This window comes from Lissotriton helveticus, chromosome 9 (assembly GCF_964261635.1).
Source record: "Lissotriton helveticus chromosome 9, aLisHel1.1, whole genome shotgun sequence".
NCBI classification, from domain to species: domain Eukaryota; kingdom Metazoa; phylum Chordata; class Amphibia; order Caudata; family Salamandridae; genus Lissotriton; species Lissotriton helveticus.
In genome coordinates this window covers 1121967480-1121985295 of record NC_136070.1, presented here as the reverse complement: position 1 = coordinate 1121985295, position 17816 = coordinate 1121967480, and the positions used below count along the sequence as shown (strand labels likewise).

The window sequence follows — 17816 nt, the reverse complement described above, 5'->3', positions numbered from 1 at the left end:
CTCTGAAGTTTTTTCAAAAAATATATAGAAACTTGCAAATATTTTCCCCTACCTATTTCCACATTTTTAAAGTGCCAATATGTATGGGGAAAATACCAAACCTATTACTTAACTAGATTGCAAGATGTATCATAAAACACCACCAAAGTCGACCTCAAAACAACATGGCCGCCTTTAATTTATGTAGACAGTTATTACCTAATCACTTAATGACTTGTCTTCACTATGTCTTCACTGTGTACTACCATCATAACTTAGTTAAAAAACCTTAAACCTTATAAAATACTTACCCTACTTACTTGTCTTACCCACACAGAATCCTCTGCACACACTAATAGGTAATGAAGCCAAATTTTGTCAAATCCGACTGACGGCTTCCGTGCGACATGAAATACAGAAGTCCATTGAAAATTCAATTTTACACCAGTTTACGGACCCCCTTTTTCTTTAGCAACACCTTGACCAAACACCATGAAACTTTCAGTCCTCTGACAAGAACACAAGGTCTGCAAAGATTTGCAGACATTCGTCAAAAGGGTGCAAAGATATTAAGGAACAAAAATTAAATAAATCCCCATCTCTGTTGACCCTAACTATAACTACAGAGTGGCTACTGTAATATATTTGTGTATATATAATTTTAGTGAAATTCTGTGGTTTTGGCTATCTAGACCTATCAATTCCCCCGAGCATTACTGAACTAATACTGCACACATCAAATTTAGTGCCATTTCTATTATCTATTTTTCAACAAACATATTTTCAAAATCGATGCATACTCGAAATGCAATAGTTACATTAAAGCAGGTGTCTCTTACCTTTTCTGTAACAAGAGCTATGTATACTCAAAGAAAATGTAACTGAGTTACTAATATAATTGGCCTTGTAATAGCAACAGCATAAAAGAAGATTATATTAGAGGCCACACTATGCACGAGTACTGGTAGTGTTCCCCTCAGTGCATCGGGTAGGGTTGCCAGCAGGAACTTAAAAAAGGCTTTGCATACATAACAACCGTAGCTGCTGCTCATAGCACCAAGTTAATAATATTAGTAATAGGTCTCCCAAACGCCACATGATGTATCACTTGGCTCTAAATGTATTTAGAAAATTTAACCAAACATCAACTTATGAGTTCTGAAAAAACACAAATTTTCGTCTCACTTTTCAATCTTGGTAGAAATATATTAATTGAGCCAAGGAAAAACTTCAAATTTAGTAGGCTGAGCTGCATACAGGAGAGCTACTCAAATGTAGCTGAAGAGCTCAGGAGCTACTCGTTGGAGGAGCCTGCATGAAAGGCATATTTGTAAGGCTGTATGCGTTCAAAAGAGATACTGATTTTCCATGCTGTCTACTGTAAATCATTGCCTTTCATTTCATTCATTAATTTCATGACGTTCGTGTCATTTTGTGGGATCGGCTTCTTTTGGTTTGACATTCACATCTCGTTGCGCTTCTTTTTGCAGCTGGACCAGGAGCGCGGAGGGGGAGGTGTGCAGCCTGGAGCCAGAGTAGTGAGATATTTCAGGAGGTGGGCGGAGTCCCGAGCACAGCCGAAGCTGCTGGGATCCAGTCTGTGAAGGGACAGCAGAGCAACCTGCACCAAGCAGTAGCGGCAGCATCATCGCTTGAAATCGGAGCCCTCCTCTCCTGCAGCATCAGCACCAGCCGCTGCCGTGCGCCTCTGCGCCCCGGCTGCTCGCGCATCTCTGGGAGCCGTTCCATGCACAGTGGCTTCTTCAGCCTGTGTTCGCTGTGCGCTTCGATCCCTGCGCCCCTGGACCTGCCTAGACTGCTGCTCATCCATTTATTGCACTGCGGGCTGTGTGCCTTTTCATTGATCCCGGCTCCTGGGCCAGCGCCGCTGCCTCTGTTCATTTCCTGCATAGGATAAGGGACCTGCTTTGATTTCGGGCTCTTCTGCTCCATTCATTTCCTGCACTGACAGGACACAGCCTTTGTGTTTGCCCTCTTTTAATTTCCTGCATTGGGACACACTGCACCTGTGACTACTCCTGTAGACCAGGGGTACTGTGTGTTTATTCCCCGGTTCTCCCGGGCCCCAGCTGCCTGCTCCCTGTTTTGCAACATACGGTTGCCCTCTGACAGCCAAGGGCCCACCTGGGCTGACTGCTCTTTCCCTGCGCTGCGTGCCCCGTGATCTCTGCTAGCCTGGGCTGCAGCTGCGACCTCCTCGGCACCTTCCCCGCCCGGTGCTCCGGGAGCCGCCAGCATGTTGGACCCGTCTTCCAGCGAGGAGGAATCGGAGGAGGTTGTGGAAGAGGAGTGCAAAGAGGTGCTGGCCCCGGCGCAGCGCCTGTCCCCGAGCCGGACGAGTGAGAGCTCTTCCACCGGCGCCCCTGGAGGGCTGCAGCCTGTGAGCAGTACCGGCGGGGCCGGGGGACGAGCAGGGGGCAGCGTGCGGCCCTCTAGTCCCAGTCCATCCGTGGTGAGCGAGAAGGAGAAGGAGGAATTGGAACGACTGCAGCGGGAGGAGGAAGAGAGGAAGAGGAAACTGCAGCTTTATGTGTTCGTGATGCGCTGCATCGCCTACCCCTTTAACGCCAAGCAGCCCACCGACATGGCCCGCAGGCAGCAGAAGGTAAGCAGGGAGAGAACAATGGGAGGAGGGGAGATGCTACCGGGTGTGGGAGCAGCGAGAACCGGGGAGGAAGGAGCAAGTGCTTATGGGATACTCACCGGATGTTAAAGGCAAGTTTGATATTTAGTTGATGCCCATCAGTAGGGGGAAACTGTGGCTAACACGTGTTTGAGAGGTGGTTGCTGAAGGGCGCCCATGCTAAGGTTCGGGTCGCACCATTCGACCTTCTCTGATAGGTGCCTTTCAAGTGGACAACTTCCTAGGAGGTGTGATTATTAAAGAGGTCACGTGCCAGTGAAGAAGAAGGATGGCCAATAAGACAGCTCTGTGAGTCAACGAGCCTACTGTGAAGATATTTGTGTAAAGTCAACATTAAGTGTTGCTGTTTCATATGTTGGCACACTTGTTAATCTTTCTTGAGTCGATATCATGAATATTTCTGAGTTGGTGAGTCGTAGCACATGCCATTGATACCAAGACACAATCCATTGCATTGTGTGGTACCCAAATTGTCACAATAGTTAATGATGTTAAGAGGTACACTGTGCTTAATGGAAGCTGATGGTTGAGGTGGGGCCCGCCGGCATTAACTTCTTGGGACCAACAGTTATTTTCACTCACCACACTTCGACCCAGAGAAAGAGAGAAAAAAGCAAAAGGGAGAAATATTTTTTTTAAAAAAGAGGAATATGGGAAAACAGTGACGAAGAGAGAACGCAAGAATGAAAAAGAATCTGCAAGAGCCAGATAGAGAGTCAGGGAATATTGGAAGGTGGGTCAAGAAGGCATGTGGTGGAATCAAGACTACGCAGGCTCCTCAAAAATTTGATAGCCCCAGGCAAGGGCTTCCCAGCAATACTTAGGACCTCAGCACTTATTCTTCTGCAAATTAAGCACTAGTAGTACGAGTTTCAGGGTTGTGGAGATTTGTGTGACTCTGCGTCCTATGTAGTGTTGAGAGATATGGGGCAGGTGCTTAAATGCTAAGGGGTACAATTGCTGGGAAAGTAGGGGAGCATCCCTTGAGCCGGGGTTGTGTGTGGACAGTTTGAGAGAGGGGAGAGGGGCTTGGTACCTATGGGATGGAGAAGAGAACTTGCTAAATGGAATATAAAATAGGGAAGAGCCAGCGAATCAAGGGAATATGTAAAAAGAGGAAACCAGAGTGAGGGCAGATCCTGCAAAGTTCCCTGAGCAAGTGATCCTTGGGAAGCAGGGTCACTACCACATTAAGGGGATGTCAAATAGAGAAATGTACTTTTCTGAATAACAACATTGCAGGAATGGCAAGTGAATGCCTGAAGGGTGTCCTGAGGGATTAGTATCAGTGAAATATGTGATGATGGAACAGAATATGTCTTGAGGTACATGATTTTATGGCAGAGTGAGGGGGCATCCCTTTGGCCATGTGAGATGCATGTTAGAGTGCAAATGAAGAACATTCTGTCAGCTTCTTGGAGTCACTGGGAGAACAGAATAGCTCAGGTGATCCAAAGACCACATTCTTTTTCAAATATTTGCCATGAGGAGATTTAATTGACAATCGTTATTCATATAATGTCAACAATTAGAGGAAAGGAGGAGTTGACAACATTTCCTCAAATATTCATCAGTGTCCATATCCCAGTACAAAGATGGGACATTCATTCCATACACGAGAAGCAACCTACTCTAGGTCCACTGCTTTTCCAAATCTATTACCCAGATGGTCAGCCACGCTACGTTTGACCTCAGCACTTGACCTTCTGTAGTGTTGGTGACAGCACTAGGCTTCTTAAACTCTCGCTTAAAATGGGCAGAAACCCTCGTATCGATGGCCACGTCTCTTATTATCCCAAGAAGATGTACTGTATACATAAGAATTCAACCTTGCCAAAAACACACAATCTAAATTCATTTAACTGATGAGGTCCTAAAAAGAGCATTTTCAGGGACACATAGAGAAATGGTATCAACATATTCAACTAGACCAGTCACATTTTCTTTAGAACATTAGACAAGTATACAAGGTCATCTCATAGAAATTGAATGACAGTGCCCGGGAAATCTCATTGTAAAAATCACCCCTGAAATTCGAGACAATTTTTTACTTTTATTGAATTCATAGCGAATGCTAGGAGTTCTCATGGATATCTGCGACAACCATAACATTTATGGACTCTTGAAACATATAAAACTTACTCCTGCTGAATTTCTACCAGGTATCAAATTACTTTGAGTGAGTAAGGATGTGGAAGTGTGTATTTTTAGTATTAACTTGTTTTCCTCTACAGGGAACATGTTTTCCCATGGGACACCCATTCCCCTGAACCCCTCATGAACTATGGGGTTGTTCGCCCACTTCTCCCAGCCTGGAAAGACATTCACCATGTCACTCACAAAAGTGGTTCTCCATGTGTTTTCTAACAAAGTTTGGATATACTACAGCAAGTTGTTACTTTTGAGTTTCAGACCAATAGTAATTAAGTGCTTGTAAAAAGATGTCCTTTGCTAAGTAACATTATTGCCTGTCCTGAGAAAGTGGGGATGTGGATTTGTCTGAGGTTACAGCTGATTCTTCATCTGATCAGCCACTCCTGGACTATCCATCGTTTATGGGCTGGCGTTTCAGCTCAAGAATAAACCACAGCCTCATTGCAAGTCATAGGACATGCTTATAGACCATAAGTGCAATGTATACGTGTATTTGTATACAGATTGCCATATGAAACTTTGAGGTAGACTACAGGTGTTTTGAACTCCTTAAACAATATAAATTAAATCATGCTTGCTGACGGTTCAGCTGGTAAATGCAAATTACATTAAAATAGTCCACGTGTGACTTTTTATCAAAGCAAAATAAAATAAATGGGAATAATCAGCTTTTAAAGTAGCACAGGAATCATTAAATATTGCTTCATCACTTTGTGAAAGGGCCGCATGCAGTTTATTCTCAATGCAATTTCCATGGAGTGTCTTTTCTAAACACCCTCACTTTCTCATGTGTAGGCTTCAGCCTTAAAGTGTGATCGTAAAATGTTGCCATCTCTAAATCTACATTGGTTATTACCTGGTGCAGGTTTCTAACTGAAGAAAAAAGGCTAAACTAATTTGGTTGACTCTCTAGGACCAATTAACCTTATTACCTACCTTATTAGATAAATTACTTTGGTCCTAATTTGAGGGAAAATGGTGAGTCAACCCTAGAGTAGGAATGTGTCCCAAAGGCTTCTGGGTAGTGATCACTTTCTCAGTTTTGATGTGGGCACACCTTAGCCCTTTAAGATGCTTCCACGCAGACACTCTCCATCCTAGGACTCAGCTGTCATCTACTTTCTATTTGCGACCTTGGAACAAAGCATATAGTGCTCCATGATTGGGTGGTCGACCCGTCCAATGAGACACTTGATAGCTGCACTGTACATATGTCTAAGATTGCTGAGAATAGCCAACCTTGGGCTATGAAAGGCTCGATGGATGCCGAAGTTATGGAGTCACTTATAACAGAGTGCATCAATTGTTGGCATGCTTGAAAGCAGGCCTTTCATGAGGAGGCTGCCCTGTGGCATCAGCTTTGGGAAGATTTTTAAGAGCAATTGTCTGAATTAGAAGCAACGTGGATATATGTACTACTTTACCAACGGCAAAGCCTGTGGGCAGTGTGACTTGGTGCCACTATCGTTATGTACCTTCAATATCTCTCGTTTAAACGTTGTTGTTGATGTACAGAAAAACAATATGCTAGAACATGTAGACAAAGTGCAAAATGGGTGCTGTTGTAAAAATGTAAAAAGAAACTACGTGAAATAGAAAAACCTTGCAGTGCGTAATGTAGCGCTTAAGTGTACAGCAGTAAAAGTTAGCTACGACCGAGCGGCTTACGTATTCCAACCCACGACCATTTTGGCAGCCCGGAGAAGATACTGCGAAATGTCGAAACAAATCTCGCCTGTAAAGCAGGTAGCTCCATTCTTTGTGAAATAGAAAGAGCTAAGGATATAAAGACATTCCAGCACGAAAAAGAACGCATGCAGGCGCGTACCTGAAAATCGAAAACCTAATACTTGTATTTCTAAAGAACCCCATTCAAAAATTGACAAAGTTTCAGTGCTGGCTTCCACGCCGTGCCGTTCCAATGGACAGCTTAGTTCTGACGCAGTGTGAGGACGAGCAGCCACGCGGGTGCACGGGTCAGATATCCAACCCCGTCATTGGTTTGTCCTTCAGGCTTCAGACTACTTTGAAGGGATTCCCAGATGGACGAAATGCAGAGCTCTGCATTTCTCTGGGGCATTTTGAAATTTGGAAGGATGGTTCACATTTTCTAATTTCACTGCAGGTCTGAGCGGAGGCAGCAACGTGCTGCTGGCCAAGGTCGTCATATTCAGGCCAAGTGCAAGAGCAACCGAAATATCCTGTGCTTTGGGACACAACTGGGTCACCCCCTACTCTACATCAAAGGTGCTTTTTTGTGCTCAAGTACCACCTCATATCCTGATATTTTTGCTAAATTTGAACATATGATAGATAAAATCAGAGCTCTTCATGACTCATTTGGTGTAGTGTTCACTCTACTGCTTGCAGCGAGAATGAAGCCTGCTTCTGGAAAGCGATGTGTAACCCAACAATGAGGTTGATAATCACACCTGACACACTGCCTTTTCACTATGTCAGTGCATGCAATTTGCATTTCTTTTCATGTCTCTGAATCGCCGTTGTATACTATAGATCTGGAAATTGCTGTTGTGAACATAGACTGGGATATGGCACGTGTTGACAGCGGGACAAGACTTCGCCTGGAGTTGTGACTGTGGTTGCCTGGCGTGTCAGGTTTGTGCAGTGCAGCTAGGCTGTGTGTGTAACCAGCAAGGTTGCCACATGGCTGTGTCAAAATGCTAAATGATGCCCCCCTGCCATATGTGGGGAGGGACCCCTGAATCTTTCATATCTCACAGATATTCATAGATCATGGGCAGAATGGGGTCCCATTTTGGAGCCCCTGAATGGCAGGGGCCTTGTTACGCCTCTGAACCGTGGGTCCTAATGGAACCAGGAAAAATGGGCCACCTGATTCTAATAGGGTAGTAAAACAGTCATAAGTGGGATGCACTTTGCCCCGCACGCAAGGTACTCAAGGTCACTGCACCTGCTGCACCACTGATAGCTGACCCGTCTTTTGATTGATTTAAGCAAGCAATTGGTAAGGATTGGGAGTTTGTGACTTCTACGGGCCTGATTACCAATGGCTGTGTTAATTCCGACCCATTTGGAAACCCCTGTTTACACATGAGTTGGAATTACGAGTTTAGTTTTAACGGATCCGTTTATAATAAGATGCATTAAGTAACTCAATAGTCATTAACTTTGGGAAGGTCAAACCTGCCGAAATCTAACAGGGGAAAAGCATGCGGTATTTGCCTTATCTTGCAGATTGTGGTGTGTTAAACACCAAATCCGCATGGTATTCCCCGCAGACTGGCAATAGGTGCTACTTATTGCACCAGATAAATAACATACCCTGTGGTATCATTATCAGATGCGTTAAATAGCACCTATACTCGTAATCAAGTCCTATGTGGCTCTTTTCACCACTAATATGAATGTAGATGAACCCATAGGTTTATATTGCAGAGTTATTGAGCTCAGGGTGGGCTGCTGCACTGTGATTTGTTTTGGCAACACAGCGCATTTATTCCTTGTGCCGTTTTGCCTGCAGGAATGAACTGTGCACCTCTTAAAATCGCAGAACACATTGACAATGATTAATACATTCCTGCAGCTTTGCCATGCCACCCTCCAAAGCCATGGTGAGCCAAGAGGAAAAGACTGGCTGCTGACATTAAAAGCAGTAGAGGAGGTTGGCTGGTTGCAATTAATTAAAATGGCACGTCCCTAAAAGTGTCTGTATTCGTGAAATTATTGGCCCTGTGAATTATGACTGTGCTTTATTACTTTTTTTACTATCTCGAAATGTCCCTGTTTCAAAATAACATGCCTGGCATTTCTCTAAAAGCCACGATATGCTGGCTATGATTGAAATACTCGCAGATTTGTAGTGAAAGTTGAATTGTAGAGAATTATATTAGTTTCAGTGAATTACATAGATAATAACAATGTAATCCCTTGATAGAAATGGCTAGCAGGCCAACAGGAATATAGGTTTTGACTGTAGTCAAAATTGAGAATGTTTGAAAGATGCATTGGCAATTGTAGTAGGACTGGCTTTACAGAAGTGTTGCATGGTAATGTGGATCATTACAAGTAGATAGCATGGGAATGGAGGTGTATTTGTATGGAAGTAAAGAACTGCAGAATAATATTGGTATAGATTAAAATGTCAGGTGATAGTTGCAATGGCAAGCCAGACCTAAAAATCCATGTAGGTTAATGACTGCCCTCTTCCCATTTGTGTTGCTGCCAGTGCAATACAATCTTGTTATCTAGGACACTTTAATAGCTTTACAATGGTATATGCCTGCCCCTGAACATTCAAGCTCAGGCAACTGGATAAATTAACAAAATTATCACAGCTGTGTGGAGGGCAAACACACTTTTGTGGAGGCACACCACTTCCGCCCAATCAAAACATGTACTCCTGACTCCCAACATGTGGGCCGAGTCAAAGCTCTCCTGGTGATCTCACATAGTTATCTGGTGACAGCTGCAATGGCAGCTGCTGCTTAACGGAGGTGGCCAGCGGGATAAAAAAAAAACACACTCACCTGCAGGTCGGTCGCCACCTCCCAGTCCTCTGTGGTGGTTGACACGCAGGAAGCACACAGGCTAGCCTAACCAATCACGACTCTGCTGTCTCTAGCATGACAGCAGCGTCATGATTGGTTGAAGCACCGTCGTTTGGCGCTCAGACAGAGACTATGTGCCTGTGCATTCTTTCCACCTAGCCTGTGCAATGTAGCTGGTGGAGAACATACAAAGTGTGCATAACTGTTTGGCCGGCCCAAGACGTCCGGCTAAACCATCATGTACACTTAGACTGTGTTCATCACTCCCCCTCCTGGCCCATTCTCTAGCCATCCCAGCCCCACCCCTAAGCAGGAATGGATAAATAAAATTATAATAACATTGCACTATTATCATTTTATCTTTCCCTTTTAAACTGCTCACAGAGCAGTAGGGCGACGCTCCTCTGCCTTAGCGGAGGAGTCGCTACTGGACAGCAGTGCTGCCAAGCGGCACCATAAAAAGCAGGCACACTGTTAAAATTGTGAGAAATAACGCAAACAGGCTGCATTTGACTGGAGGATAAGTGGGTTTGAGGTTTAGCAAAACCACATCTCAGCAGAAATGGAGACACGCATGCAAGATGAATGCTAACACCTCTGGCAGAACATCAAGGGCAAAGTGTGCAAACAGGGAAAGGGGAGGGCACGTTCCTTTCCTCGTTATATCATTGCTTAGAAGCAGATTGCCTTCAGGTACAGTACTGCAAGAAACATGAGATCCAAAATATATTTACACCGATAAATATGCAAAAAAAGGAGAGGATGTATGTGTTGTTTCCAATAAAAAGAACATTATTCAAAAAGATTATCCAAGATCTGTTATTTGGTCCCTACATGCAAATACATTTGGTTAGCTGATGCTTTTTGTTTCTTTTCCAGATTTTGGGGACGTTGTACTATGGTCTTTTAAATTCAAAAGAGCTCTTTCTAAATTTACATAGGGCTGGCAAAAAGCTAACGTTATTTATGTCTTTTGAGTGCATGAACTGCAAAACATGAACATTTTCTGTCTTGCTGTAAATGATCTCAAACTAATTGTCAGGAGCTAAGGTGCATAAATTCCTTAATGTGCATTGTCATAAATCTATATGTACTAGAGAGCGGCTCCTTGCAGCTGCACGCGGTGGTTCAGCAGCAGCAGCAGAAAGGGTGCTCTGTTTCATGTCTGCTGCTAGCTTGAAGTGGCCTTGACTTGCAGCTAAGGTGACTGCAGCAATGTCAAGGAGAACCAGGCGGAAAGTATGTACAAAACACAGCGAGAAGAAGGGCCTATTTACATTCATACAAGGATGTCACAGACAGAGGAAAACAAAAAAGCTCGAGGCGCTTTTTCTGCCTATAAATATATATAAATACATACCTGTTCAGTAGTTAAGTAAATAATGTAGCAGGCTCTGGTATTGACTTGCAAGGCGTTCAGATATCATTAAAACTTCTCTGTTATTTTGCGTACCCCGTTTATTAAAATTTGTTGTGTTAATGTAACATATGAAGGAAAAACAGTAATTCTTTGTAGTGAGTGTTGTATTTAGAGAGTAACAGGCTTTATTGTCAAACATGCTTGAGGTATTGTTCCCCAACCACTGAAAGCTTCTTTGTTGCATTACATAGTATCACTTGCCGGTTATATAAAAGCAAGTGCTGTCTCGTTGTGGTCGAATAATCACCACGAGAGCAGTCCAATACACAACCAATTTTTTCTTCTCCTCGGGAGGTGCCACTAAGCCCAAATTACTGGGCAGGTCCTTTCCGGCAAGTCCCCGGGCAGCCAGAGGTCAGGGGTGTAACGCAGGCCCCACAATGCAGTGCCGCCCCCAACAGGGGACCCCATCCAGCCAAAGGCCAATGAATATCTGTGACATATGGAAGACTCATGGGCCCCTCATGCCATTGCCCAGATGTGTGTGGGGGAATAGTAATCATTTTGCGTTACGCCAGAGGTGCATTTCGACCTCATGAAGCTTTGATCTGTACGGTGAAGACAGAAAGTGTGAGGGGGACTGGCTTTGGCCTGGGCAGTTGTAGAGAGGGATATAGCCTGGTGGTGGAATATTGGATAATACTTGTAGACACACTTGGGAGAGGACTTGAGCATGGAAGAGTACCCTATAAACAGTTGACAGGAATATTGACTTGTTTCAAGAGTTGTGTGGAAAAGGATGTCCCTTGGTACTGACCCTCTCACTTCTCTCTTCCCTTGATGGCATTTAACACAGACAGGCATACCAACTAATTAAGTGGCTCAGAAACAAATTCCATATGTAACAAGCATTGAAAATGCAACAGGTCTCACCTTTGGTTAAGTTAAAGCCATTGGCTTTGCTAATGGTATTGTATAGCAAAGCAAAGGGCTTTAACTTAATAAAAGGCGAGACCTATTGCATTTTTAATGCTGAGTCAATCACGTGTCAGGCTGAGGCTGTTGTCTCCATGGGGCTTCATGGGCTCGGGCAGAGTCAGTCACGTGTCAGGCTGATTTCTCCATGGAGCTTTATGGGCATTGGGGAAGGAAGTCCCAAGACTGACATCTCTAAGGAGCTTCTTGGGTTTGAGCACAGTCAGGTTGTTGTCTCTACGGGGTTTAATGCGCTGGGGGGAGCCAGTCAAATCACATGCCTTGCTTCTGATGCTGAAGGGCTTTGTGGAGTTAAGCATGCTGGTCGACATAAAGTGTTACAGTACCTCCTCAAGGGTACTAAGCACTATATAAATTTAGCAATGCAGTATAATTTAGTGTTTATTACTTCACAGTCTCATAATTTAAAAATTGGAACATTTTGAAAATTATTTACAACTAGGACATTGTTGTTCTTCGTTTACCTTATGCAGCAACAACCGTTGCCAACATCAATAGAGCTGGCTTGTTTTAGGTGTAATGTTAGTTGCTGTGTTACATATCTGGAGGCAATAACAGAAAGGTAGCCAAATAGTCCAGCGGCATGTCATGGTCAGGAAAGATTTTTAATGTACATTTTTTAGCCACACCCCTAATTTTACTGGGCGCAGGCCCCTCCTCCCTGTTTTTTTAATCTCACATATAGCCCTGCTCACCCATTACCCTCTGCCCAGACTCCCTGCTCTTATCTTCAGTCACACCACACGCTGCCTGGACCTCGTTCCTTGAACCCAAAGGGAAAACTGGCAGTGGATAAAGTGACGCAGATCTTCTGACCAGCGCCACCTGGTCAATCCCCGTCTCCTCCCAAGCCGCGAGTTACTAAACAGGTCCAGCGTCCCCTGGATGGGAGCCATTAGCCGCTAGCGCAAGGTTAACAGCCAGTTTTTCATCGGCCTAGCCACCTCTTGCTCCGCTGCCAGCAATTAAGGGAAGCGCGAGGGCTGCGCAGCGGCTGCGAGTCCGGCTTCTGGGGGCAAATGACTCATTTATGAGAGGGATAAAAGCTTCGCCGCTGCTGCTCACGGGCTCTACAGTGACAGAACACTGCATTCCCGGGGCAGGTTTGCGCAACAAATGGCGTTCGAGGCACCTGTATATAAAGGTAAAAAGATGCTTTTTAATGGTGCCTTCTGCCAGAGTCATGCAGGTTTGCATTTCTGTGAAGAGTACGTGTTACTCTTACTCTTTTCAGAGGAATTGCAGTCCTGTGGGTCTCTTTTTATTGCCCTCGCCAGGTTTCAAAGCTAAGAGTCCCACGCCTATATACCTGAGGTACGCTGCAAACCTGTTCTGGTATTTCGGAGACATACATACATTTGTTGAAAGCACTTATTTTGGTATGAGGTCCTGTGGTGCTAGAAGAAGAGTGACATCTAAAATGCACGGAGAGAAACGCTCTGCCGTGCTTGCTGCATGTACGATGGCAGACATGATCAACAAGCGGCAGTGAAAGCGATCATGAAAGTGAAAGCGATCTCGATCGTAAAACAAGCTGCGTACAGGAAGCAGCATTTTCGTTGCTATGACAATTAAAGCTTCGCAAGATGGCTTCAAACTGTCCACAGTCCGTGAGGACACGCACATGCTGTTTGCTATGGACAAATGGCAAGATCAGCCATGTTTGTCCATGCAGAGGTGTGCATGAAAGCCCTCCACAGAATCGATTACAAAAGGTATTTGCAATGGCGAATACAGCGCAAGCGCTGCTTTCGCCAGGCGAGACCTAAAAATAAAATAAGTGCATGAGGTAGCCACACTGACAATTGAGAAGATGCCATAAAAAGAAAGGTATGCTCTGACTGGTCTCCTAGAAGTGTCAATTTCTATTTCTTCATTATTAAAAGTAACACACTCGATATGCTGGATGCACACTTTGGGTCTATTCTGAAATGTTTTGTTATCATTACGTCATAGAAGCAGTTAAGTGCCTTCAAGCTTGAGTTTTGCTGTCATTGTCTGGCATTGTAACAAAACACTGGTCCCCGTGGGGGATGTGTAAGCCTAAACTTTCTTGGCAACTCAAAACAGACAATTAATTGCCTTTTGAATAAATACAGATGCATTTATTTTCTGTACAGAATTCAATAATAAACAAACACATTGCAACACAAATCAAGGTGCTCCAGAAGACTGACGCAGAACAAGTGATTGAGTGAACTAAGGTTTGCAGGTGCCCTATAAAAGCATATGTAAAAACTTGGGGCTGATATAGATATGCCTTAACAACCAAACTCTGAGTTAGAGTATAATGTGTATAACATTAAGATTGAGAACAGTCCTCAGGTTTCTTTGCAGACGTTTTGACCCCAATGAGATTATTTAGCAAGGGTCATCATCAGGACCAATACAAGGTAGATGCCAGTGTAAACTGAGAATCTACATTTCTCAAAAACAGGACACTTTTAAAGTTGATTCACACCAGAATGTATTGCGTATTACTTAAGGAGGATAAAAAAAATACTCTCTGGAGATCGGTGACAAGAAATCCACAATGACACGAGCCTGCGAGTAGGATGCTAAAAATGTAAAAAGCTGTCAGCACCTTGATTTGTGTTTCAATGCATTCGTTTTCATTGAGTTGTTCTGTACAGCAAATACATGTGTTTGTATTTTTTCAAAAGGAAATTAATGAATTTTCTGTTTTGAGATGCCATAAATGTGTAGGCTTATACTTCCCTCACAGAAACCAGTGTTTTGTGTATTTCTTTTTTGCCCCATGTCCAAGGGTTACAGGGCTAACGCAAATTGTTTATATACTGTCTAGCATCGGTCAAGGTATGGATGCACGCTTGTGGATGCCCAAGTATCTGACCTACAATACAAATTAGTGTTGGTTACATCCTCCTGCATAAATGCCACAAACATATACTGATGTAGGATTCAGAGACAATGAGGAGGGACGAGGAAATATTAGTAGAGAAGCAAAGAGGAGAGGAACAAAGATAGTAGGGTCTGATTTAATGGGAGGGAAGCATGCTTAGGAAGTGAAGGAAATGCAGTAGACAGAAAGAGGGGCTTATGGTTATGAGGGGATCAATGAGGGAGAAGGCATTAAAGGCTTTGAGATCTAGAATAGTAAGGGATTTAAATTTTGGAAGCAGACACATGGGATAATATATTTAGTATTCAAATTGTTATCACTATTCAAATATTAATGGGGGTTACTGCCTAAAACGTAAAAGAAACAATTTGGCCTTAAAGAAGCTAAGTTCCAGAGACTCCAAAACTGATTTTTGCGAAGGATTTTAAGTACACCGCCATCCACCCTCACCCACTTTGAGTTAAACCAGGGTTTTGTCGAGGATACGATATGGATGGCACCGTTTATAGTATGGGTTAGCATCTGGTCGAACCAACCACCAAGCTCTGTAAGGACATTATATCCCACTGCATGATGTTGGACAAGGCTTCCTCCATACCATGGCTGAGTTATTTACGATATACTTTTGGCTCCCTTGGCATACCCTAGTGGTACGCTGAACCAAGCTGCATCCCCAACAATGCCAAATCGGAGGTGAAAACATTATTTAAGGCCCACTGAGCAGATATTAGGTTGAAATCTGTGTTATCGAAACCCTCTGTCTTGTAATATTATAGTCTTCTTTACACTGATGAGTCTCCTCTGTATCTGGCATTGGAGTTGACTAGAGGGGATCAGTCCCTACTTTATCGCTTCAGAGCTGGGACAATTTACTGGTCTCTTTTTTTTAAACATTTTTAGATTTGGAAGGGAACACAGTCTCCTGTTGCCCATTTGATAATCACTCTACTTAAACATTAGTGAATTTTATGTTCTTCTGCAATTTGCACAGTTTAGCACGACATCACTTTCAGATACCTTTATTAAGGAGGCTAGGCCTTCGTCGCTGAAGACCTGCTCTCCACCACTTACAATCCTTGTGCTCCCCTGAAATTGTCTTTTTGGTCTGTGCCTTCCTGAAAGCAGCACTTAGCGCTAGACATACTATTTTGGGCTAGTCTGATAGAACATTACACGCAGCATGGCATAGTACACTGAACATGGTAGATGTGTCAGGACCATTAAAGGGGGACAGTAGGAGCGCATGGCGGACCCTACTGGAGGTTTTTGTTCTCTCACAATCCCCCCTTCCTGCTTTTTAATTGTAGCTTTTATCTCCCATCTGTAACAGTGTGCTGCATTCTGATCCCGTTCCGCATCTTAGGTGCCCCTACTATTTCTGGATGTTTGATGTATTTCATGACATATCTCACTAAACAGCTATGTGCAATATTTCTATGTAATTTTATGGGTATGTTGCTCATTTAAGCATGGATATTTGATGTATTATCTAACATGTTTGTTTCGTACCTCAAAATTCTTTTCAACTTCTTCAAATATTCTCATTCTATGACTTTTTAACTCTTATGTGTGTCTACAGATAAGCACATTATTTTTTTATGTACTTTTATGGTCTATTGCTTTTTTAAGACCAAATAAAGTTTTTCAATTTGAATTTGAATTTGACTCCAATAGTTGCTAGTCAACACCATATCATCCTTCGTCAATACATATCTATGTATGGGGTATTTGTATAGCACAAACCTAACCAAAAGGCAGTGGAGCACTACATATGATCCATTGCAAGCAATAAGTAATAGGAGAGGTAGTTGTGATCAAGAAGCAGAACAGTATTGTGATTGCATTATGATGTAGTTCTCTTTAAAGAGGTGCATCTTTAACTTGTTCCTAAATTAGAGCAGCATTAGGATGGTCCTGATGGATATGTTGATGTTGTTCCACACCCTGGGTGAAAAGATGGAAAAAGCCTGCTGCCTTGTTTTTCTTTTTTACACTTCTTTGTCTTCAGTTCTGATGGTGTCCTGGCGGTGGATGTGCCAGGAACCACCAGATATGGTGGACATTTGCTTAGTAAGCGGTGTTGCCTACCATGATGGCTTTGTAAATGAAGCATATTTTTTGAAGAGGATATGGGCTGCAAGGGGAGACAATAGAGTTCCATCAGGATGGTGGTGATCCCCTCATATTCCCTGAAACCCTGGTTGAGATGGCAATGAGGGCGGCCAAGTTGGAGTCTGGGAGTCCACGGAGAAGGGCATGTTCAATATTCAGATGCAAGAGTAGGAGGGCTAAAACAACAGTTAAGTTGCTTTCTGGAAGAAAAAGTTTCACTTTCTTTATATGGAGCTGATACCAGGCAGTCAATGTTTTTTGTCAGTGTGTCAATTAAGGGTGAGGATGGTGTCCAATGTTTATCCAAGTGAATTGGCATTCATTGAAAGTTGGGGTTTGAAGTTGTCAGAGTTCTTGTAGTTGAGCCAGGTATGTGCTATTTCTTGTTGTTCTTGACAAATAGAATTCTGTCTTTGTGGGTTTGAGATTCAGGTAGGCTCTGGTCATCCAGGTCTAGATGAGATGTAGAGTGTGTTTTAGGCTGTGAATCTCTAGAGCAGAGGAGACTTTCAATAAGAGTTGTGTATTATCAGATATCGGGCAATTTTGAGTCTTTTACTGCAAAATGGGGGTATTAATTAACACAGGAAGTAGTGGCGCTCAGCTTAGAGCAGACAGTAGATAAACAGAAATAATATTGCGGTGCTACAGGTGAGGGAAAACCCCTAAATCCTCCAAGATGGGACCCGAAGAGCCGAAATGCAAAAGTAAATTCCTATGCACAAGCATACAAGTAATGCGAAAGTTTGCTTACGTAGTGGAATAGTTAGAAGCAATGTCTCATGATGGATTTTCTACGTTTTTTTTCTTCAAACAACAAAACCACAAGGTCCAGGCAACACGTGCTTTGTCGTTAGGGTAGTGACGTTTGACTTCTTCAGGGCTGTCACAAAAGAAAGGTATTCTTGACCTGAAATTATAAACACCAATCTGGATTATTGTAGGTTCAGTACCAACCAAATCAGGTCAGTAAGGTGTGATCAGGACAGGGCAGATCCCCAATATTAGAAGCACTGGTCTCACCTAACAACCGGTTATAATTCCGACCCGGTGGGTTAATATTACAAAAGTATCCATTCCAAATGAAAGTAAGTTACGCCACGAGTCTAAAGACCGGTTATACTTCCGAACCAGGTCAGTGAACAGTTGACAGGGTAT

At 43.4% G+C, this 17816-nt stretch overlaps 1 protein-coding gene across 14 annotated transcripts in view; it reads left to right on the top strand.

Annotated features, from left to right (window-relative positions):
• The first annotated feature begins 1558 nt into the window (after nt 1-1558).
• The window catches only part of CADPS (calcium dependent secretion activator), a 1592252-nt gene continuing 1575994 nt past the window's right edge, over nt 1559-17816 (top strand). For all 14 annotated transcript variants that reach the window (XM_078661538.1, XM_078661533.1, XM_078661537.1 and 11 more), the window contains exon 1: nt 1559-2605. In XM_078661538.1, the coding sequence (XP_078517664.1) occupies nt 2237-2605 (369 nt within the window). In that variant the 5' untranslated portion in view covers nt 1559-2236. The remainder of the gene's footprint in view (nt 2606-17816) is intronic.